The sequence below is a fragment of the Vidua macroura genome, chromosome 15 (assembly GCF_024509145.1).
Source record: "Vidua macroura isolate BioBank_ID:100142 chromosome 15, ASM2450914v1, whole genome shotgun sequence".
In the NCBI taxonomy this organism is placed as follows: domain Eukaryota; kingdom Metazoa; phylum Chordata; class Aves; order Passeriformes; family Viduidae; genus Vidua; species Vidua macroura.
This window is the reverse complement of record NC_071585.1, coordinates 7,468,598-7,493,182: the sequence shown is the minus strand read 5'-3', so window position 1 is coordinate 7,493,182 and position 24,585 is coordinate 7,468,598. Positions and strand designations below refer to the sequence as shown.

Genomic DNA, 24,585 nt, shown 5'->3' with positions numbered 1-24,585 from the left:
ATATATAATCCCAGTGGTTTAAAAGTAAGGAGTTCCAGTTCTAACAAAAGTCCTGGTAATGCCGTGGTTTAAAGTCTGAGCGAAATCTGTGTGTGTAACCCTCCAAAACAGCTTAGTATTAACAAAAACAAACAGACAAAAAGAAAAACAAACAAATCTAGAAATCTGAACCAGAACCAACTTTTAGTGTCCAATGTCCAGATATCAACGTTTAGATACTGGAAATCTCTGTACAGTTCTGAAGAATTGATCAACAGGAAAACTGTGGAGAAAGGTTAAAACCCCCAGTAAATTGTAAACTGTAGAGTTTCCCCCCCCCCCCCCCCCCAAAGTTCTAATGATGTGGAAGCTGCATAATAATCTCCCTGTGAACCATAAACATAATAAAAGCTGAGGCCATTTCTAACATAATCTCTATCAGCAAGATGCCAGCGCTTTTCCAGATTTCCTAACGGGTCCCTGCTAATTCCATGCCAAAACTAGCAGTGGATTTCTTCCTTTTAATCTCCCCTAATGCCTTATTCGATTATTGTCACTGCTCTCCGACCGCGCACCGTCCCTTCAAACCCTAATTCCCCCCCTGGAGCGGTCAGATGAGGCTGAACGGCGGTGCCGAATCCAAGGGACGCGCACGGCCGCGGACAGCCCGCACGTCCCCACCGCGGGCAGAGGCCGGCCCAGGACCGCGGGGCCGGGGCTGAGCCAGCCGGGCTGAGCCAGCCGGGCTCTGCCAGAGCCTCACCCGGCCGAGCCCCGGGGGAAGGATGAGCACCGACACTGGCTCCAGCTGACGGGTCTGAGGGCACCTGAGCGTCCCCGCACACACCTGCGGCATGGCTCTGCTGCTCGCCTGGGCATGTGTGGCTGTGAGGTGAGTGAGCCCCCGCCACCACGCCGACCCCCGAGGGCTCCCCGCAGTCCGGAGGAGCGGGCGAGGGGCTCTGCCCTTCCTCCCTGCACCCCCGGGGCCGGGCGCTGACGGGACTCGCCTCTCCCCGCAGCGTGGGGACGGCGCTGGGCGACCAGGGCGACGGGGCGGACCTCTACTCGGAAAACATCACTCGGATCCTCGACAAGTTGTTGGACGGCTACGACAACAGGCTCCGACCGGGATTTGGAGGTAGCGGGGAAGCCTCGTCCCCTCGGGGAGCCGGCGGGTGGGGAAGGGCGAGGCAGCGCTCCGGCTGCCCCGGGCAGGAGCCGCTCGTCCCGCGCCCGTGGCAGGAGGGAGGCGGTGGAACCCCAAAAGCGGCGGCAAACAGCGAAGTTGCCCGTGCCCCGCAGCCCCCGCTCTTGCGGAGCTTCCCCGTTGCCCTCGAACAGGGGCCCCGCAGCCCCGGCCCCGCTCCTCTCCCAGCCCCTCTCCGTGTCCCGCAGGCGCCGTGACAGAAGTGAAGACGGACATCTACGTGACCAGCTTCGGGCCGGTGTCCGACGTGGAGATGGTAAGGGCCCCGCTCGCCGCCCCTGCTCTGCTTTCCCGGGATTCATTACGGTGGCATCTGAGTTGACCGTCATTAAAGCAGATTACGAGGCTTAATCTCTTTGACAATCTCTAGGGCCCAGCAGAGCAGTTTGGCCAGAGCTGCATACAGCTATTTCCCGGCCGCGCCAGCCGGGGCTAGGCGCACACAGCCTCAGGTGAGGGCACGGCCACAGGTAAAAGATGCCTCTTGAACCCTGTGAAAAAGATGGTGAGGACTCGAGTCCCAGCACAGCTCTGCGGAGCGCTGCCTGGTAGGAGCTGCAGGGGAATGGTGCCATTGCTGACACGGCTGCCCTGGTCATGCTGGCTGCCCCCAAACTCGGGCAGCTGCAGACTTGGGTGGACCCTGTCAATGTAGACAGACGTTCAGACTTGGGTGGACTCTGGCAACTCAGCAGTAGCCCCCAAGAACATGTTAAGTCATGGAAGTGAGGATGGCATCACTGTTCTCTTTCTAGAGGTTGGCTTGGGCTGCTATTTTTGCCCTTGTACACCCCTCTAACATCAGCTCACATGAGCCTGCAATCCAGTCTGCAGGCTGGGAACTGTGGGCTCCAAGTCCTACCAAAGGTTTTCCACTGCTCTTCATCAGTCAAAGAAAAGGCACAACCTTGCATTCTTACAAAATCTTCCCCTGACCAGGTTTAGCTCTGTTTCCTAAGCAACTTCTGCAGAGAGCTCTTTTCTGAAGACTTGTGAAAATATTACTAAGAATTCTTGGAAAAAAGTCCCATTGATTAATATTAACTTGACACCACAATCCTACTGTGATGTGACTCAGATCAGTCCTCACTTTGTGAATATCCAAAAGAAGCTGCAGAAGAGTCACAGAGCTTGTCTTTTTGTTTCTGGCAATTAAACATTGATAGCTTCGTCTTTCACTTTGAAAAGTAGACATTTGTATTTCCTTAGACCTCAGTCACTTTGAATTAAATTAATATCTATGAGAATACAATGAGGGTTGTTTTTTTTTTTCCTTACTCATGTCAAATTATCTGTTCACTGATTCATTTGTAACTATTCTTCAAATAATAAGAAAATAGGATATGTTTTCATGGATGACTTTTTTAGTAACTACTTAATGATAATAGGATTGAGTGTTTAAGCAGTAAATGAAATGCCATTGACATGTGTGTTAGGTTGTCTCATGGAATTACTGTCCCCACAGCCACTTGGGGACACAAAGATGTCAACCCCTATTTATTTTCCGTAGGAATACACAATGGATGTCTTCTTTCGTCAGACATGGACTGATGAGAGGCTGAAGTTTAGTGGGCCAACTGAAATTTTGAGACTGAACAATTTAATGGTCAGTAAAATTTGGACACCAGACACGTTTTTTAGAAATGGAAAAAAATCAATTGCTCACAATATGACAACTCCTAACAAACTTTTCAGAATTATGCAGAATGGAACTATTCTTTACACTATGAGGTGAGAGCTGCTTCTTCTGTTTTTGGTTGACCTGCATTTTTGATTCTATCAGCATTTTCCTACATACCATATTTTTTCATTATCTACAACTATGTGTTCTAGACTAACCATTAATGCTGACTGTCCTATGAGGCTGGTGAACTTCCCAATGGACGGACATGCCTGTCCACTGAAATTTGGAAGCTGTAAGTTTTTCTGTATCTTTGTTAAAGTAACACATTTGGTCAGAAGGTCAGAAGATCCCAAGATATTACTTAGTGACATAGCTGAAATTTTAAGTTTTATTTTTATACTAGAATTTTACTTTTTTCTCCAAGACCCAGACTATTCATATGGACATGGATTTATTCACTGAAGGGTGACTGTTGAAGCATGTTTTATTGTTTATTATTCTTACACTTCTGGTAGTCAAAGTTGGTCCTTCAAAACTCATAAAACCTCTGCTACATTTACTATATTACTTATAATTTTGAAAATAGTCTATAGTAATCAATTCTGAAAATATTTAGTTGAGCTCTGGTAGCCAACGTGTATGTTTTATAGCAAATTAAGAAGCGACAGCTTGTTCCTCTCAGGTCCCACCTCAGCCATTCTCTTATTGTTGCTTTTTTTTTAATTATGTCATTAATGAGGTTAGGAACTTACTGGAGTAGGATGCATGTTTCTGTGAGCATTTGAGCTACAAAAGGGATTATTCTACTTATTTCAACTGCTTATAAAATATGTAATTAGTAATGGTCATTTTCCCCTCTGTTACTCAGATGCTTATCCAAAAAGTGAAATAATTTATACTTGGAAAAAAGGACCATTGCATTCAGTAGAAGTACCACAGGAGTCTTCCAGTCTTCTCCAGTATGACCTCATAGGACAAACTGTATCTAGTGAAACAATTAAATCTAACACAGGTAAGATGGAGCCATGTGGAAACTACTGGTGTTGTGAAACATCTTGATAATAAATTACAGGTTTTTTTTCATATAGAATGAAATTAATTATCTTTTGCCATTTTAAAAAGTAAAACCCATGGACAGACTCTAACCATTGTCTCTTAAAAGATAGCTTTTCAATACAGTCCCATCAAACACAAATTTTTTTCATGAGATTCTTAAGAATTCCCACTACCTCTCCACCCCAGTAAAAACAATGCATAAAATGAATGTTATTCTGCTCTGTTTCCATAAGGTCACTTTACCAGTTTTTAAGCAGCTTATTTTTATTATGCACTAAGAGGTCTGTGATTTCATCAGAACATATTATGTTGGGTTTAAGCCAATAATGTTCACTCACATGTTGCCAGAATAATGCTGACATACTTGTCTCTTAACAGGTGAATATGTAATCATGACAGTTTATTTCCACTTGCAAAGGAAGATGGGCTACTTCATGATACAGATATACACTCCTTGCATTATGACAGTCATTCTTTCTCAGGTGTCTTTCTGGATTAACAAGGAGTCTGTTCCAGCCAGGACAGTTTTTGGTATGCTGCGTTAAGGTCTTTGAGCTCAGCATCACGTCTACTGTTCATTCATCCATTCCTTTCATTGCTTGTTTGTTTTAGGCGAATATTCACTCCAGCTGCTCTATTTCCATCTGCAGAGGAAAATAGGCTACTATCTCATTCAGACATACATTCCATGCATCATGACTGTCGTCTTGTCTCAAGTTGTGTTTTGGATTAACAAAGAATCTGTTCCAGCAAGAACTGTGGCTGGTATTTGTGTTTCTTGCTTTTCTCATTCATTTCATTCACTGTATTGAATCCGTTGTATCAATCAGATACTGTAAACCAGGGGGGGATTAGGAAAGGCAGCTAGTAGGTTTCAGTCAGCAAAAGTAAATACTAAAGTGAAATGATAGCCAATTTGCCTATCAGGGTCAACATTCTTGACTCAGAATGTTTGGCTAACCAGACTTGTTTGTGACAATTTTCAGTTGTATTCCAATTGTATTTTTGTATGCAGAAAGGGACAATTTCAAAGTAAATGTCAACCTCTTCCTTTTTTCAAGAGGATTTTTTCCTATGGATTTATTGTCTCATGAAACCAATATGAATTAAAGCTTTAAAAGAAAAAAAGAATCACATGAAATAGAGTTATTATCTGACATAAGGTACCTCACCTAACACTCATTCTGGAGTGCTCTCTTCCCCTTGGCTACGAAGGTATCTAAACAACTAACAAGGGCTTTAGATGGATAAAGATCAGTGAGATGAATAATGTCCCTAGCACAGGCTGAAGTTATAATGAGAAAGATGTATCCACCTGCGGGCAGGGCCTTTTTCTTTCTTTCCAGTGGTTTGAATTAATACTCTCAAAGCTTTGAGTCTCCTGGTTCATATATATCTGAGGTTTATACTCCAGAATTGATGCTACCTGATTTGGCTTCATGTTGCATCTCTGGACTGTAGAGTTACATCCTCTACATTTTGAGTAAAAAATACTTGCAACATAGTGGGCATGGAAGGTAACTGTACATGCTTAAAGAGATGTGCAAGTAGGTCTGTAGCTGATTTGGTAATAATTATATAAATACCCCAAACACTGGAATAACAGCTCTTAGGTGTTGTACTGAAGAGTAACATGGACTTGAGGAAACATTTTATGAAAAGAGTAAAATAAACTCCTTTCTGTATTGTGGAAAATAGTGATGTTAGCATTTTAAAAGAATATTTCAATCCTTATTCTATTTGTATTTCTCCCAGGGCACAGTCTGAATTTGTAGTCCTGATTCATTCAAAATCCCATGGATTCTGAATACCTTAATCTAAGGAAAAGAGGGCAAATTCCTTATGACAAAAAAAAAGACTTCTGGTCTTTTTCAGTGAAAAAGAAAATTTTAAAATGGAGAAGGTTTAAAATGCATCATATTGCAAATACTTGAATTATAAATTTTCACTTCTACTTGTAAGTCTGAAAACTAACTTTGGGAGAAGAGAAATTAATAGTAGAAGAATAATGATGTGCCTAAACCAGTTTTTCAGCACAAAATAATTTAAGGACTTTGTTTACCTCCAAAACGGATTCCAGCTATCAGATTTCAGTGTTTGCATTATGTAACATATTCTTCAAAACTTACCAAGAAGTGTTCAAATTGTAAAGACAAGGGTAAACAATCAGCAGTTGCACAGTTTACCGACTGTAATTTGGTATTCAGTTTGATTAAGCAGCTTTCCACAGTGCAGGGCATTTCATCAATATTCACTCCACATGGAGAGAATTCTTATCTATATCTGTAAAAGAATAGGAGACCTATTCTTAAGGTTAATTCCTGCAGCAGTTTTTATTCAGACACAGAATATATCAATTTTATTACTAACTAGCACATGGACAGATTCTAATCTAATCATACATCATTTCAAAAAGTTCATTCTGGACCTTTGAAATTGAAATACATCTCAGCATAGTTGTATTTGTATAATAAAATGAGTCTGGCAGATTTGGGAGAAGTAGGAATCCTACATATTTCCATACCATCTATTTGTATTTCATTAAAACGTGATAAGTAATGACATTGGGACGTAGTTAACCTCAGACAGCTGGCAAGCCACATCATGTGAGAGTTGCAGAGAAACTCTGAAAATAATGTCACCCTTTCTGGATGCTGCAATATGCTATGACACTGCATCCTTTCCTCTGAGCATCACTCATAGCATATTGCTTCATCAACTCAACATGACAATCACAATATGACATTAAAACCTCTTTTACTTTGCCACCTACCCTTTCCCAGCTGCAGAAAATAGAGGAGGATATTCTCCACCTCACTGTCTTTAAATACCCACAGTTTTTACATTCTAGCAGGCATAATTATAAGTAAATATGAGTCACAGAGGCTTGTATGTAAATGATTGAGTTTGTTCTTGCATTTTTTGCTTGTATCAGGCAGCAGTAGGAACTAAGTATATTTCCTACATTATTAATGCTGTACACTCCAACACAGAAAGAATAAATTCATGAATTCATGTGAAGGACACCATGGGGCCCATGAGCTACATGACCAGATTTGCTCTGTGAAAATAGATAAGCAGCTCTAGAGTAGTAGCTTTTCTGTCCTTCCCTGTCTGAGCAAGGGGTGCTTTCAAATCAAGATATTCTTAGTGAATCTTAAAAAATGTATCCAGTGATTAAAGACAACAGCTCAGGGGACCAAAGCATTATTACTTGAAATGTTTGGATCAGGCTCTGACTGTTTTTAATGTGGAATTTGACTGATTTAGTGAGGGTTCTGTAAGCCATGGTCTGTCTTGTACAACAACAAGAGAAAGACAGGATCACTGTTGGGTAATGACAATATGTGAATCCAGGTTTCTGTCAAACATTCCACTTACTAACCCCCCAAGGAAAATCCCCTTCATGTTTTAAGCCTGGATTTTGTTATAGCCATGCTTATCACAATTCTAAGAAGCAGTCCCATGTAGAATGTTGTTATCTTTCAGTCTCCTCAATGCATTAAGGAAGTTTTTCCAGACCTTTTAGATGTGGAATCTAAATATACATGAGTTATTTAAGAATACAAAATACTTAGGAGTCTTGTTGGTTAGCTGGGATGTAGGATGACAGCTAAAATCAAAAAGGGTGTTGTGCTTTGGTTTTTGTCATATATGTGAATTTAAGAGTAGCAAGGCTGAAGCAAAGTTCTAATGCCCCCCATTTCTTTCTCTTGTTTCCAAGGAATCACTACAGTCCTCACGATGACCACTTTAAGCATCAGCGCTCGCCATTCTCTGCCCAAGGTGTCCTACGCCACCGCCATGGACTGGTTCATAGCTGTGTGCTTTGCCTTTGTCTTCTCTGCACTTATTGAGTTTGCAGCTGTCAACTACTTCACCAATCTCCAGACTCAGAGAGCAATGAGGAAGGCAGCCAGGGCAGCAGCACTGGCAGCAGCACTATCAGCAGCAACTGTACCGGCAGAGGACGAGATTGTCTCGGTAATTGCTTGCTTTTCTGATAATAAGCATCATATAGGAACAGGCAGCTGAAGTAGTAAATGCAAAACAATATTAAAGTGATCTTAACCTGAAGCAGATTATGTAACCAGATAGTGTCTATTTATCAAAGACATTGTTCTGATACCAAAAAATGAAAATACTTCATTTATTTGTACTGTTTATTTAAATCTGCAATATGATTTTCTAGAGAGATGTTTATTTGGCAAGATATTTAAGGAAAGCCATTAGACTGTTATCCATGACACTTCTCTTGAGCAATGCTGTAGGCAGTGTGGTCAGGCAGCTGCAGAATTTGTGGGACAGCGTACAATGGAATGAACATGTGCATTGGCCAGATTTTTATGGGATCACTGTAGTACAAGGGTAGAGACCATAAGTGAGGCATTTGGAAGATGGGTAATTAGCCTTTACATAAACTTGGCATCTCTTACCTTACTGAAATCTTTGTGGGTGGAAGCTTTGGGGGGAAAACATAAATGAAGGATAGATTTTAGTACACGTGAAAGAAAGGAAGTCTTTCTAATATCAAAAAACTGTCAGAATTGCTTTCAAATTTCACTGTGTAAATCTCATGGTAAATCGTGAATGAGAATGCTGTCTCACAGCATATGTTAATATATTTATCATTGTGGCCTTCCTGTTTCAAACTCAGTTTTACTACCACCATGATTTCCATTTTTAGAGAAATAACAGAATTTGAATAACATTTTGCAAAACCTCTGAATCTGTAATTGAATAAGGGAATCAATCTAAGAGGTACTCATACCAAGGCAATACCTTACCCACCATAGAGTATTTTTCCACATTTGCTGATAAATAGCAGTTAAAGTTACAATATTGAAGTACTTTCAAACTATTAAAATCATAGTTGATAAGTTTTGCTGACTCTTTTTTGGAGGACAAGCTATCAGAAAAGAAAAATCAAAAAGTTCACCTGGTTTTATATAGCATGAAGAAAATACTGATAGCTACTACATCTTGAAGAGGAACAACAGCTTGGACCTGTCCTTCACACTTCCTTATTCAAGTTTGAGCTAACCATAAGTAGGTTTACTAGAAAGGAGAAAAGAAACCAAAAAATACTACTTTTGTTTTCCCTGAAGTCCCTGCTGAGCAATATGAAAACAGGCTGACTGCACGTGCTGCTGGTGCATTCACAGCCACTGTGGTCACCCCCCACACATTCCCAGTCTCAGGAAAACAACTGATCCAAAAATAATCTCCTGCTTCTGCCCAGATAAGCTAAGAACTTGCTCCTCCAGATTTACATGATCTATGAATCACAGCAGACCAAGGTAGGCACCTGACATAAAATTTCTGTTGAACAAATGAATAAAAGATAAAGAAGTTAAAAGGCTCAAATTTCTTATCAAGGTCTCCAGCCTTAAACAAGCAAAGAGCAAATTGAAAACCGTCCTTCCTGTTTTGTAAATATTAACTCGTTAGGTTTGCCAAGCAAAAACCAGAAAAATAAAAAAAAAGTATCTAGGAATAAAATACACATCTAGGAAGCACCCTGCAACAATCTGCTCAAGAAAATTATTTATATCTAGCTGACAGCATACAGATTTAGAAGAGTAGTAAATCCCATCCATTTATGTCCCAAAGTAAACTCAGTTTCTAAAACAGCCCACAATGTCCACACAATTCTACAGACCTGATTTTGCTCAAAGCAAGACAGTAATTTTCAAGCCCTGTACATCCACCATGTTTTTCTCTCAGGATCAGTTCTCTGTAAGAACTGTAGTAAGAGAAAGAGCAAACTCAGTGAGATCATAAAAACAAAGGGTACTTACAAACGAAGATGTAGTCAAAAAGGTTTCTAGAATTAGCTATTGGATTTAAAAGGTTCCCTTCCAGAAGGGCATTCTGGGAAAAAGGAGTGATTATAGGATAACAGATTTTAAGAAGCTTTTCTTTTTTCATTCCTTTTTTTTTTTTTTTCCCTTTGTTAGAGATAAGGGGGAAGGAACTTTTGTATGTTGGCACATCCATAGATATACTGCAGTCAGTGCTATAATTTCATATGAAACAGACCTGAGGTGTCTAATTTGAATGTTAACAGTGTATTTAACACAGTTTGATTGTGTGTGTATGACCATTTCCTCTGGACTGCCAGTCTCACTGAGCCTCGTGCTTCTATAGCTACATTACTGGTCCTAGGGAAGTTATTTTTAAGGCACACAGCATAATACTCAGTTTCCTGCTAGAGTGAGGGGCCAAAATCAAGATAAACATATCTACAGAATACATACATACATATATATATATATATATATATTAATTCCAGACTAAATGCTTTTTGAAAAAAAAAAAAAAAACAAAAATTTAAAATATTAAGCAGCCTTCTTTCCCCTTCAGTCTAATTAATTTTATTTAAAATTTTGCTTCATTAAAATAAAGTCTCTTTTGAATATAGTTTATTCAAATACACTATAGTCTTTCTCTATATTATAAAAACACAAGTTTTTATAATATAGAGAAAAAACCTGTACACTCAGAAAAGAAATATGCCAGAAGACCAAATTCTGCTCCACTGTAGAATGAAAGTAGGAGAAAATGCTGCAGCCACTGAACTGTGGTGGGGTCAGTAAGAGAGATGAGGCTGTGTCCATGTGCTCAGCAGAGAGCTGAGAGCTCAGCAGGCCTGGGCTGGCTCCAGGAAAGCCTCTCTATTTACCTCAGTTAACTGAGAGCAGGATTTGGCTTGCTCTCTTCATCAGCTGCAGGCAATCCCTGTGTGAAATACAAAACTCTGGGTGTTCCACTGCAGAACACGAGGGCAGCAAGCTGAGCATTCATCTGGTCTTTGACACAAACCTGTTCTTACTCCTACGGTGGCCAAGCTGGCTTTAGCATGTCAAAACCAAACATCTTATACATGCACATATAAAACCATGATGGCATTTAGCTTTTAAATCCATTTCAAATGTATCTTTTCTATATCAATTGCATTGTTTCCTCTTGATGGCTTTCTTTTCCCATGGAGATCCCAGTCCTGGAAGTTGCAGGGGAAGGGAATTGGTGATACTGTCTGGAGGACACCATTTGCAGTAATGCTTTGTGGGATGGTCAGGGAGTAACCCCATGGATCAAAAGACATCCTTTCCATGTGAAAGGCTACATGTAAAAGACAAAAGATTACCACCCTCTAACAGCTTGATCACAGTTATGTTCTGAAAGTCCTTACGTTTTAACAGAAATCAATACAGAGCAGTGAATACCTCTGGGAGAGCTTCCTACTCCCTCCAGCCTTGTGTTTCAAAGCAACACAGCTTGGGGAGGAAAGGATTCTTATTCCCTTTAACCTGGCCAGCTGCAGAACAGCTGTATGTCACTGGTAGAGAGGATTTAGTTTCCTACAATTATATTGGAATATATTGAGTATGTTTAATGAATATCCTGGTGTAACAGAGCACTTCTATCTGAATCACCAACCACCCTTTAGGTATCATCTTAAAACAGCTACATGCTTTAAGGTCTTGACTGACAACATTGAGGCATAATCCAAGCAATTTTTTTTGCAGGCGGATAGTGAGAACAAAATAAAGAAAATTTAATTATAGGAAAAAAACATATGGGCAGACACTGATAGATTTAAGAGCCAAATGTGGCTTTGAAAATTTAAATCTGTTTAATGTAAAAACATATTTTGACAGCAGAGAGGCTCTGTGCCAATTATATGTTTTTTCTGGCATGCTACAAATAAACGTTATGAAGAAATTCTACCATAGCTCATTCCCTTTGAAAAGAGAATGACCAGGGTTCCAGTGTCTGCTCTCCATATCTAGTTTATATGACAGGAATTTTAATACAATGGGCATTGGGTATTTTTCAGTTATGCTTCCTGCCTATATAGATCTTTAGATTTTTCCTTGCAAAGTAAAATAGCTTTGAAGCAATAGGTAACAGCCTCTCCCCTTATTCACCTTCACCTGATGTTTAGGCTATATTCTGAGAGAAGTGAATTTAATTTCCTGGAGGTTAAGAAAGAATTTGAGTATGGTTTTCCCCTGCTCCAAGTGAGCAATTTAACCTAAGTGATTTAACCCTTTTACTATGGTAAAAAATGATGAAAACAAGTCTGCATGTTTTTCCTCAGTGTTTCTAGCAAAGGTAATTTAAAATTCCTAAAGAGATGCCTGAAGCTAGGACTATTAATGACTTCTAAAGTATACTCAGCTTTTGATTATGCAGGACACTGTTTATAAACAGTACACATTATTTGCAATAGACTTTTTTTTTTAATCAGATCTCACAGATGAGACAGTCAAAGAAGTGTCCTAATTCGGGTTTATAATAAATCTGTGCCATGAGATGGATACTCTAACTGCACAGGACTGTATTGAAGGAAATTCCTTTGTACTTGGCCAAAAGATGATGTTGCATAGTGCAATGAACTTCCCTGCTGGAAGATGCTGCATATGGATTGTTCAATAGCTAAGGAGAGTTTTTGAAGATCACACTGGTGGATGTAGGGGCTAAACCATGTTTAACTCCCCCTTTGGGAGATAAGTCACTAGCATGCTGTAATGTCTGTAATGGTTGAAATTTCTCAAACTGTATCTACTAATGAGCAGAGGCAAAAAAATGTTATATATTTAATTAGGCATTCTGCCTTTTACAGACACTGAGCTCTGGTTCTAGGTTGCTTTGTGTGTGTGTGTTTTAATATGGAAAATTCAGTGTCTTTAATCAAATAAATTATGAAGAAAAGAAGAAATAACATTATTTTTATCTAAACTTTTAGAGTTCATTCTCATGAACCTCTTTTTACTGCATTGCTAGCAGGAAAAAGAGATGTGAGTAAAAGATAGATAAGGAAGGACATGCAGATATTAATTTTTTTAAAGTTAGCCAGTATCTGGGTTGCACATATAAGAGACTCATGTTACTGTTAGATCATAAACTAAACTGATAGTGAGAATATACATTTGCAGTACAAAGCAACAGAGAAGAGAATTCTACAAATATGAATTACAGAAATCTCTTGAGGGGAAAGAAACACAAGAACAAAGTGCATTCATAAATCACAGTTACTATGCAGTAAAAGAACCAGAAAGTGCAGACAAAGAATTCTGTTTACTCTGAGGTTATGTATGCTGTATTTTTTTAGATCTGGAAGGCAAGAAATTTGGTGAAAGCCTCCTGAGATATTCTGAGTATAAGCCAATTCTAGTGATATTGAGGAGGGTTGTGAGAGAGCAGAGCTTTATAGACAGGATGAGAGTGCTTTGTGAGCTTTCCAGGGCATGAGATAGCTTGGCTGCAAAAGCTCAATGAGAAGGCAGACTATACCTTACAGGCCATCTGCATACCAGTGCTGCCTAGTGTGGTGTGGTGGTGTCTCACATTAAACAATGAACTGGCAGCCTGTGCTCTGTGTCACTGCCTCCTCATACAGAGCTGCAAGTTTAATTGCCTGTTGGGACTAACATTCCACGTGAGTGCAAGAATACCTCTGAATCAAGGTTCAGCAACTTCAGAAAATCCATTCTTTCCTTACGACACAGTGTGCCGTGCCTCAGGCTTCTTGATCTTGCTACTTGTAAAACAGTCCTTACCTGAGTGATTGGCTCTGTGAGCTATGCAAAATAGGCTATTCATTTCCATTTTGTCTCTTTGTTTTGTTAACATTTCATGATGTTATTGTATGTAACCTTTGTCAAAAGGAGAAGTTAAATCTAGATACAGCAGACAAATTACTGTAGCTGCTGTTCAGAACAAGTGGAATAAGGAATTATACGGTCTCCTCACTGCCTCCTGTTGTTGGTTTAGCAATGAATTCCAATGAAAAATATGAGTTGTGGTTCTGGGGCAGCAGTCTGGTCTACAAACAACTCCCATACTGAGAGACATCCTCATTACACATCTGAGATAAATTTGGACTTAGAATTTCAAATCCTGAATTAGATTTAGAAGAAAATAGTTTTGAACCTGAGTTTGCCATTATGGGGACATAGGACTGTTAAAGACAGTGAGAACAACTACTCAGGTTTTTTTCTTGAGATGAAATCACATTGAGATAATCCTCCTACTTTAGCAATCCTGCTTCTATAGGAATGCAATTTAATAAATATAAATAAAATAATGACCAGGATTACACTTTTCCAAGTGCTTATTCAAATTACCACAAAGGTTTACCTACCTCCATATTCTAAAAATGTTCAGTACTAAACATCATCCAAAGACCATACACTACATCTGTTCTACTTACTATTAACTCCATCACCTCAGCACTCTAATTCCTGATTCATGCTTGAATAATCCAGAGTAGAATTTGACCCACCTTGTACCAGAATATTGTAGATAAAAAGGACTAAGTTTCACCTTAACACTTGTATTTTTAGGAACCGCATAGTCTCCACAAAAGGTCAAGTTATTCCACAGACTTGACAACAAGACTGAAAAAACAAGATACTTTACAACTTGTACAGTTCTGTTGAAAGCAGGGCATGCAGGTAAATGGAACAGAACTTGAGTGAAAGCAGGAAGGCAGGCTCAGCCAGCCAGTCTGTTCACAGAGGGGGATTATTATTATGATTAGCGCAAGTGGACATGGATAACCCTCTTTCTGTTTCTGTGACACATCTGTAGCTCATCCGCCATTTAAATCTGTCTGTCGCTTGCTGTGTTACTGGAAAATGCAAAACAAAACATCTGTGTTCCAGATAGGCACAGAGCAGGAATGCTTTTTAATACCCATTCAGAACATGACACCAGTCTTATAATGTATAGAGGGCAAACTGGAAGTGGTGATTGGTTGTAGGGGAAGAAAAAGGGCAACAGGTAAGGGAATACATACAGAAAAGTCCCTTTTTCCTTTCAAGTAAGGTGATGTTCTCTTCACCTTTTGTTTAGACTAAAATCAGCTGTGAGGAATCCATCTCTCCCTAATTTTAGTTGGATACTAGTCCATTCATTCATAAAAAGAACTTGGCATCCTGTTGTGCAAATGTCACTTGTTCTGATTCTCTGACAGTAACAATGACTTCTGGAAGGATAATTCCTGTTACAACTATTTTAAGTCACCCAGGAGACACCAGTTGTGTCAGGTTAGTCTGTTATCTAGAAATTGTGGCCCAAGTACAAGAGTGGAAAATGTATTTCAGAAAATGCTTCCTTTCCTTTTAGTGACTCAGTCATTTATCTGATTGACTAAAATCTGTTCCCATGCTTAGAAATCCTGCAAGATAAATCCCAAAAATGCTGACAGCAGGCTACATTTATGTGAATGGTTGTCATTAAATCACTCCCAATGAATGGCTTTGGAAATTGCCTATCTAATAGCATTTTTCTACCTTAAAATCATTCCAATGTTAGTCTTCCATTTCACTATAGATGTATGTGCTGTTATTTTGGGAGTTATTTACATTGTCCAAGACTTCTCTCATCTGCTTCAGTCATTTGGTCATCTCGTTCTGCTGACCAAAAAAAGCTTTGTATTCAAATCCACGAACATCTGTGTATGTTGTGCGATTTTGTGCACAAGATTTTTCCTCAATAATCGGGGAAATGAGTTTTATGGACAAAGTTTTAGGCTTAAGCTCCGTATTAACAGAACAGTACATACTTCATCTCAAAACAAACAATGTCACTCTCAGCATCCTTCTGTATTTTCTCAGCCTTCAGATGAGTCTTAGAGCTGCTGCCATGCATCCACTAATGTCTATCCTGGGATATGGCAGGAGCAGCAAGGTTTTTAAATATTTCCTCCTATTTGACACTACTGAGAAAGTGGGTAATTGATACCCATTTGAGCAGGCTTAGAGCCTGGGGTAGAGCCTATTCCTGATCATTTCTGCAAGGAAGAACTCTATTACTTCTACTCTTGTGAAAGTAAAATAACGGCAGCATGGTCCCAAACAAAACAGATGCACAAAATTAATATACATGTTAGCCTAGTAACTAAGAGCTAAGCTCTACATGTCCCTGAGTTCTGGCTGAATTTTCAGAAGAGTTTTAATACAGCTTTCTGAAGAGTAATTGGACCTGGCTGCAAATACTGCACAAAATATGGGAACAATTTGGTTTCATTTCACCATAAATGAAAATAAAATAGTCCCATTACAGCTAAGTATATTTGTCTTCAGTTGTATGCATGGAAGTGCTGTGGCAATTATGAGATATATTTTTAAATGAAATTTTATCCTAGAAAAAACAAGAGGACAATTTAGCATTTATGACTTCAGCAGCTGTAAAGTTAGTCCATTGCCTTTTGTGCAGCAGTTTTCTAGTAAAAAAAATGGCACGACTGCTTGACTCCATTCAGTGTTTATCAAACTCATCAGTGGGTTCAGCCAGGGAAGATTGCACCTGAGCCAGCCTGTATTGCTGTTTGGTTTAATCTTGATCCATATCTACCCAAACTTCAGTCATACCAACCCACTACCATTTAGATACACCATTACCTACTTTTCCTTTTAGCTCCATCTTTTCTTTTTCTCTCTTGGAGCTTCCACTTATCACAATGTTAAAAATATAAAAAGCACATCATTCTTTAATGGCTTTACAATAAAGCTTTAGGCCATAAAAATATATATCCTTCTGTATAGATGCATTATTTTTGTGATTTTCTGAGATTGCAGTATGGCAGAGAAGGAACAACAAAATCAGAAAGTTAAGTTAAAAGGTGGAAAGAAGTCTAAAGATCACAAAGCCTAAGACTCTGTATCCAAATATCACCTTTTTTTTTTTTTTTTTTTCTTTTCTTTTTTCTTTCACAGCATTCTGACTCCAACTCTAACCTGAAGAAGCGAGTGAACTCCATCACATCTCAGGCAGAGCAGTCTCCTGAACCCAGCATAATATCAAATACTGCATCCCAGTGTCAACCTCTGCCTGTTCCTCCACCAGCCCCACCACAACCACCAGCTATTGGAGGTGCAAGTAAAATAGACCAGTACTCCAGGATCCTCTTTCCAGTGGCATTTGCAGGATTCAACCTGGTGTACTGGGTTGTTTATCTTTCAAAAGACACTATGGAAGTGAGTAGTAAATTTTCTGAATATTCATCTATAATATGTAATAAGTTTACTTGGCCAGCATTATTTCAATTGTTCATTTACTGTCACAACTCAGTTCATCAGTCCTTTCTGAGCAATACTAGAATGTTTTCTCAAAAAATCAGCTGTAGCGCTCAGTACAATGTAGAAAGGCTGTTTGAGAAGGGGAAATATAAACACTTCTCTCTAACTCATGCTGCACGGAGCAGAAAACACTCTGTAAGACAGCACAGGATGTTCTCAGCAAACAAATCTTAAATCTTCTACTTCTTAACCTATTGTAAGGAATGGTAGAAATACCTGTTGAAGCCATGAAGTGAAAGAGATAAGAACTTTAATATCCTAAGGTTTTCTCAGGGAGCTAGTACATAAGCCTCCCTAAAAAGTTTCCTATATAGTATAAAAGATTAATAACTGCAGTATAAAATTTGTGAATCAAGAGTCCCGAGTTTTGTACATTTCAATATATTTTTCCTGTTTTTTTCATATAAATCATACTACCTTATGCAAATAAGGCTGAAAAAGCTTAAGTTTGTTTGAATCAGGCAGAGAGTGATTACACTTTTAGATATCCATGAGATCCAGAAGAGATCTGCAAATTGAGCATGTCTAGAATAATCAGTCAGTAATCAGTCATTAAACTTTAAGTCTTTTGTGTTTTAAATCTATATTTCCCCCCCCCCCCCCTTTTTTTTTTGCCTAAATAAAGTTAACGGTGTCCTATTTCCTTGGTAAAAAAATATATATCCATTTGCCTCGTTGCTATAGAGTTTTGGATCTCACTGTACATTGCAGTCAATTTGATTGGTACATTTAGTTTATTTAGGACAGCTAGAGAGATAATGATGGTTTTTAGATAGCACCACATGCACAAAGTCCCTACATCAATAAAAACAGAGGCTGGAAATCTGCTATCAGTGGGAATCAGGCTGTACCTTTATTTCCTAGATTAAAGGTAAAGCAGGCTGAGGGAAATCTTGTGGGCAGCCAAGAGATGTTGCAGTTCAAAGCAACAAGACAGTGCTGATCAGCTGATTGGTGGCAGCTTACCTCTGCTAGAAGGCTGCTGCTCTACCAGAATCTAATTTTTGCTACCAGTACGATCTGGAAAATGCTGTGTCTCAGAGATGGAGTGTGCTGCCAAGCAGCTTCTATGGAATTGTGAGGGCAGGAAGGTAGGAGACACTGTCTCTCACAAATGTTCCTGCAGATGTCTCTCAAGAGGTCACAGCTGCCAGCTCCTGGCCACTCCAACCCTGCCCAGTGCTAAATTTAGCATTTGTGCCAGAGTTACTGATCCTGCTGTTAAAATATTGACTATGTGTGCAAATTACTTATCTCAGTCAGAGAAGGGAGGTATTGAAAAAGCTCATGTCTGATCATGACAACTTCTGTTCAGAGGCCAGCTCCTCAGCTTGCCAAGACTCCAGTGATTAAACCATTCACATTCTGGATCTAGAAATATTTGGAACATACTTGCCATTTCCCTTGGTGGTGATGAAATATTTACACTAGACCTCGTATATTAATAATAACATTAGAACCAGGCTTTTAAAATACTTCCAAAATCTAGGACTAAGTGCTGACTATAAATATTTTTAAATGCTACTGTGCAAGCTGACAAACATGCTCAGAAGCTCAGAAATTATGTTCTGTAGTAGCATTACAGAGTAACAGAAATCCAGCAGCAAGACTTAGAAAAGAGAACAGTATTGACAACTGGGTTGTTTTGAATTATGAAAAATTTAAACAATTATGCAAATTTTGACCAAGCTCTTCTTCCTAAATTACATTTCTGCATTTGTGTACTCAGTTATAACTAATAAAAATTGTGGTATACACTGCTAGGTTTCTAATTCAAACGTTGTATCACCAGTTGTTGCTTTCAACAACCAGGATTCTTTTTGCTTTAAAAATATATAAAAATATGTAAGCTTTTAATTTCAAAGAGAGGAGATACAAAACTTGGGTGAACAAAGCATGGAGTGCTTCAAGGGCAGTTAATCTTTGGCTCCCTCAAGCCCACCAGATTTAATGTTGCTACAGTATTATTCAGCTTATTCAATTTAAAAAGTGCATTTTGTGCAGTATTTCAGGTATATTAGCTTTTTTAAGTTACTTTTTTGAGTTCATTGGACTTTTGTTTAAAAAAAAGAAGGATAAAAAAATCTAATTAATTTATCGAAATAAACAAATTTCCAGTACACCAGTTCTTGTACTACAACTTTCTAGGATTTTTATTAGTGCAGTTTGGAGTGCAGAACATCATTCACCAAATCATGTGCTTAGACCAAACAGCTACCTACTGTTTTTGGAGGTACACAGAGAACGAATCAGGCATTTCATGACCCTGTTTGAAAAAGCAGGTCATTAGTGATGGAATCAAAGGTCATTTTCAACTCCTATCATTATTTTCTGGCCAGGCTCTTCCTTTGGCTTTGAAGGAGGAACAAGAACAGTTTTTTACTTCATGTTCTGGATTCAGAGCCTCAGCTGGAATGAACAGCCTTGTTAGTGTAATGACAGAGCTGCATGAAATGAGGAGCTCTTTTCTAAGCTGTTTGGTACGAGTTCAATACACTACTAAGCAATTTTCTTTGGCTTAGATAATGTGTTACAGAAATGAAAAAGTCATTTTTGTGTACGGTATCTCATAAGATTTAGGAGAACTTTGGGGACTGACTACTTTTCAAAGTGCTCCTTGGATAATTTTTTCTTCCCCTGCCATTAATAATTTTCTCTTCAGGTTAATCACCTTTTCTCTTACTATACATGTAAACTAAGAGTATGTAAATTACACAGACATTTTTTGATTTTGAAGTTTGTATAAAGAAGAAGGTGTTTTTAATAAAAGTATGCCTTTAAACATTTGAATGTTATCATCATAGACTGGTTTGGATTGGAGGGGAGCTTAAAGATCATAGAATTCCTCACTCCTGCCATGGCAAGGACACTTTCCACTAGACCAGGTTGCTCCAAGTCCAGTACAATCTGATCCTGAAAATTTCCAGGGATGGAGCATCCACAGCTTCTCTGTGTGACCTGTGCCAGGGCCTCACCACTCTCACAGGGAGGGCAGTCAGGATTGCACAGACAGCAAAAGTATCTTACACTGAACTCTGCATTTATACTTCCATACATACTGCACCAAGTCAAGATTTGCAAACCAGGAATCTTAGTAGCAAACTTTCATTACAAGATTAATATTTGTCTATATTTTAAATCAAAACAGCACCATTCTCTGAAGAAAAAAAATGAAAAAAAAAATCCAGGTTAAAATTAAGTAATTCACCCGAATGCTTTTTTTACATGGATGGGGATAACATTAATCTTTTGGTCTTAATATTTAAATGAAGGGTTTAATTCTCTATTGGAACAAGTGGTAAAACATTCTTATTCAATAGTAGTCATCCACTGTGCAACTTGATATATAAGATATTTCAGTGTAAATGAGTTTGCACTGGGGAGTAGCAATAGCATTGCAGAACAAAAATTGTACTGGTCAAAACAAAGAAATTAAACTAGCAAAGTTCTCTGTCTGCATTTGGTTAGACTGTATATTGGTAGAACCTAATATAACCAAAGGACTAAAAAATGTACAAAATAACAGATGCTAGTTTTTAGACCACAGAAAATGCTGTAAGATACTTGTAAGATAAGCCCCCTTTTCTCTCGGTAGGTTTTATTAGTTAATGCTGACAGCTGCTAATTATAGTGATATCACTGTGCTATTTATACTATGAAAAAAAATAAAGCATCAGAGTTACTCTAAGAGGACTTCCTTCCTCCCTATGTAAGGTGAATTAAATTAGGTGGAAGGTTTGAGGATGTAGCATCCCCATGATTTATACATGGGGGATGGAACATTTCTATGGTTCATGTTCTTCTGTAGGGTACAGTAATAGCTGCCATCCACAAAAACACAATAATGAAAAAGACACATTTGTCTAAATTAGACAAATAGAAAAGTTCTTGAAAGAAGAGCAAACCTTTCTGACAAATGAGGAAAAATATATTCTGGCTTTTTATTTTGTCATACAGCAACTTTTGGCTTTGTTTTCTGTTCTAAATCTTCCTAAGTCCTTGAGCTGAATACTAATTTATGACAGTGACCTTGGGAGGTGAATCTCACACTCAGTTGATTTTAAAATTTTCTTGATTTAGAATGCAAAGAGTCCCCTTTTAAAGAGCTGCAAGTACTACCTTTGCCATATAACTCACAATGCATATGCCACTGCCACATCATCTTATGGATCTTATTTCTAAATTTATCTATCTTAATTTTTATATGTAACATTATATTATAGTTTCTCATGTAATAAAACATGGAATAATGGAATGAATCAAACTAGATAAGGAGATGATGTCAAAATTTTGATGATAAATCCAAAAAAAAAAGAAGCAGAGGCAGCTTTTATGTTTGGGAGCACAGGAAGTTACGAAGTCACAGAATGGACCAAAGTTGCTGAGTCCTGGATATTATTTGGATGCAGAGAACATAGCAGGATGGCAGGAGAAGAGTTACATAATAAGTCAAAGATGCTAATGATGTCAGGTGTGAAGAAAAAAGAACAGAGAAAGAAACAAGAGCAGGAAAAGTATTTCACTTCAGTACATTGATATTATAAAGCTTGTAGTGCATATTGTTACATCATTTTTCAGTTTAAACACTGGAAAAATAAAGGTTAGGAAGAACAGTCATTGCCATACATACTTAACAACTGAGCTTTGATGATCCAGGTGATGAGCATCAAATTCTAGGATGCAGTTCTATTTTGAGCCTGCTGAGAGAGTTAGAAATCACATGGGTTTGTTGGTTAACTCAGTTATTGTTAACAGTGGTTAACAACCCACAGCTTAAACCTCTCCAAACTTTTCTTCCAGTTTTTTGAACCTTCAGCAATGCATTTTCGAAATGACCCTCAGTCCAACTGAAAACAGCTCAAGATTTCAAGGAAATCACTCAAGGTCACAGAGGGTTGAAGAGACTTCAAAGGATTTGTCTGTCCACAGGTGATCTCAGTTTTCAAACAGGGAATATTTTTATTGGACATTACCTAGATGCAAACTCTGGACAAATCAAGAGCTGCAAACTTCTTAGGGATCTAATTAATATTTTCTTAAGATTTCTCACACTGATTCTACTACAGAAGTTCTTTTTAAATTATTTGTCTAATTATCAAAGGAAAGACTGTTCATTTCTTCTAAAACATTCATAAACAATTGAATGTTTACATTTATATGAAACATCATTAAAAGGGTTTGGGCTTTTTTAATAGAATAAGGATTGCTAAACTCAACTGATTCTGAAATGCTATAACTTGGCATAGTTTCAGTGAAAATCTAGGAGTTGTACTGATTTCCAACACTTGAAATTGACCCAAAACAATGTTGGAGAGAAATCCTATGAAAAGGAGCTGTAGTTCCATCGTGTTTTAACCCTTTCATATAAAAGATAAGGGATTAGTTCTTAATTATTTTTAATTTAATTTTCCTCTTTGAGATGACACTTATAAATAATTAGATACAAGGGAAAAAATGAAATATAAGCTATTTTTTGTGTGCTTTAGCTGGTTGGTTACCACAGTGTAACTTTCTTTGTTGAAAGTCACCATTGAAGTTCAACCAGACTAATAACAAGCAATTTCTTGGCAGGATCTAGAAATGGAGGACTGGAATTTCAGGGATTTTTCAAGGTCTAAAGCTGAATAGACTGAAAGGTGCAGCTACCCAACAGGCTAAATGCAAGCCTCCAGCTCCAGGGAATTTCCTGGAAGCAGGCCTTGATTACTAGTTAAGGAACAGCTTTTTTATCAGCTGATTCTACTGAATTGCCTATAGCAAACTCCCTAGAAATGTTTTCCAGAGCCAAAGAACTGCCAGCACATTCAGAGTTTAAAGGTAATAATATTTGGCCACTCTCAACACAAACAGTTACAGAATTCCTTCATTCACCTTCATCTCCCTGATCCTTCTCAGGAATGTAACTAGGAAACAGATGCCCAATCAAACCAAACCCAAGACCAAATTATTGCAGGTGTAATGGACATTGGGAGGAGTCAGAAGCACACAAAGAAGTTTTATATGAAACTAAGTAAAAAGTAAGGATTCCATCCTATCTTGAAATTTCAGTACGATAAAATTAACCAGAAACATGAAATAATGCACAGAGTCAGGATATGCAGGGTCATTTGCTTTGTCTACACAAACATCTTAGTCCCTGTGAGAAAATACTTACAGGCTGACTAATTGATTCCAGTAAGTCACCAACTCTTTTATTGGTACTATAATCATTTTAACGATTTGAAGGCCTTGCTCCAGGTGTTTTCCTCCTCCTAATTCTAGAGCTTTTACTAGTGTGGTAGCTGGAGTGATCATGGGAAATCCTTTTTGCACACCCTGCTCTCTAACTCTGAAGGGCTTAAATAGAACAACTGAAGGATTCTACTCAATAATAAATATTGTTTGTACAGAAATGTCACATTTGCTATTTGCTTTTTCTGACTGGCTGCAGGCTGGCACACTTGGATGTACTTGTAAGTGCACAGAATTATATGTACATTTTGCTTTCAAACTAAAGTGGTGAAAAATTTTCCTATTTTCAGCCTTTTTATACTGTTGTAAGAAAAAATTAAACTATGGATACTGGGAAAATATTTTATAATTTGTAAATACATCTTATTTTGAAAAAAGCAAATTATGCAGTAGGAACCCAGATGTCATTTTTTAGAATAACTATACTCACTCTTGCTTCACTGACTAATTTCTATTTTGAGTACATTAATATCTGTAAGAGTTTCCAGAGTATTTTAAAACTGGTTTATGCACAATATGAAAATGTTTAAAAGCTATGGTAAAAAAAGTGACACTAAAGGAGCTAAATTTTGTATGTGGTCTTTGCTTAAAAGAAATCTGAATACTAATTTTACAGCAGATGCAGGGAGTTACTAAATAGTTACTATTTCCTTGAAATGTAGTATTTCAGTGTATAAAATGGTGGTAATGTCCCGATTAGGAAGATGTATCAGCATCTTAAAATTGTTTTAGTAGCTCTTGGTATTTAAGAACACATTTCAACATGAGCACATAGCCTGCTTATCTTTTTTCTCCAAAGAGCTTTTCCTGTGGATATGACAGAGAAGGGTTGGTTCTCCTCAGCTTTTTGAATGGTAGGAAGGGAATGTGTATTTTTCCTGTTACATACTTTGTAGAGACACAGGTGTAATCAATAATGTTAATAATGTCAAGTTATATCTTAGAATAAATGCAATTACTTACAATTAATGTCACTTCTTAACAATCCTGGTTATGGTCAAACACTAATCAACCAAGCAAGACAGTAAAAGAGCAGAGAAATAGAAAAAGGTTATATACATATATGTATATATTTCTGTATGCATATATACATATGTATTTCTGTAGAAAATATAAATAATCAATAAATAATACCGTAATAAATAATATGTATTTCTTTCCATATCACAAATCGAAAGGAAATTGAGGGATATGGGTTTCTTCCGGTGTTTTTGACTGTACTGCAATAGCAAGAGCAGGAGCTAAAGTTGCTCCTATGTGTGAAACAGGGCACTGTGGGGATGAGATGTGCAATTACACTGAGCTATTGCACTCTGATGCACATTTTTAAACACCTAATTTCCTTTCTATGGATTTTGGTAGAAAGGATGCTCTGGTTTCAGCCCACACAA

The 24,585-nt window shown here is 38.2% G+C and overlaps 1 protein-coding gene across 1 annotated transcript; it reads left to right on the top strand.

The window, feature by feature from the left end:
- The first annotated feature begins 781 nt into the window (after window positions 1-781).
- Window positions 782-24,585, top strand: GABRA6 (gamma-aminobutyric acid type A receptor subunit alpha6). Its single transcript, XM_053990884.1, has 10 exons — window positions 782-871; window positions 1,002-1,120; window positions 1,378-1,445; window positions 2,700-2,920; window positions 3,023-3,105; window positions 3,682-3,825; window positions 4,248-4,400; window positions 7,594-7,853; window positions 16,601-16,861; window positions 21,764-24,585. The coding sequence occupies exons 1-10, from the start codon at window positions 834-836 to the stop codon at window positions 21,812-21,814; spliced, it is 1,398 nt and encodes a 465-aa protein (XP_053846859.1). The 5' UTR covers window positions 782-833; the 3' UTR covers window positions 21,815-24,585.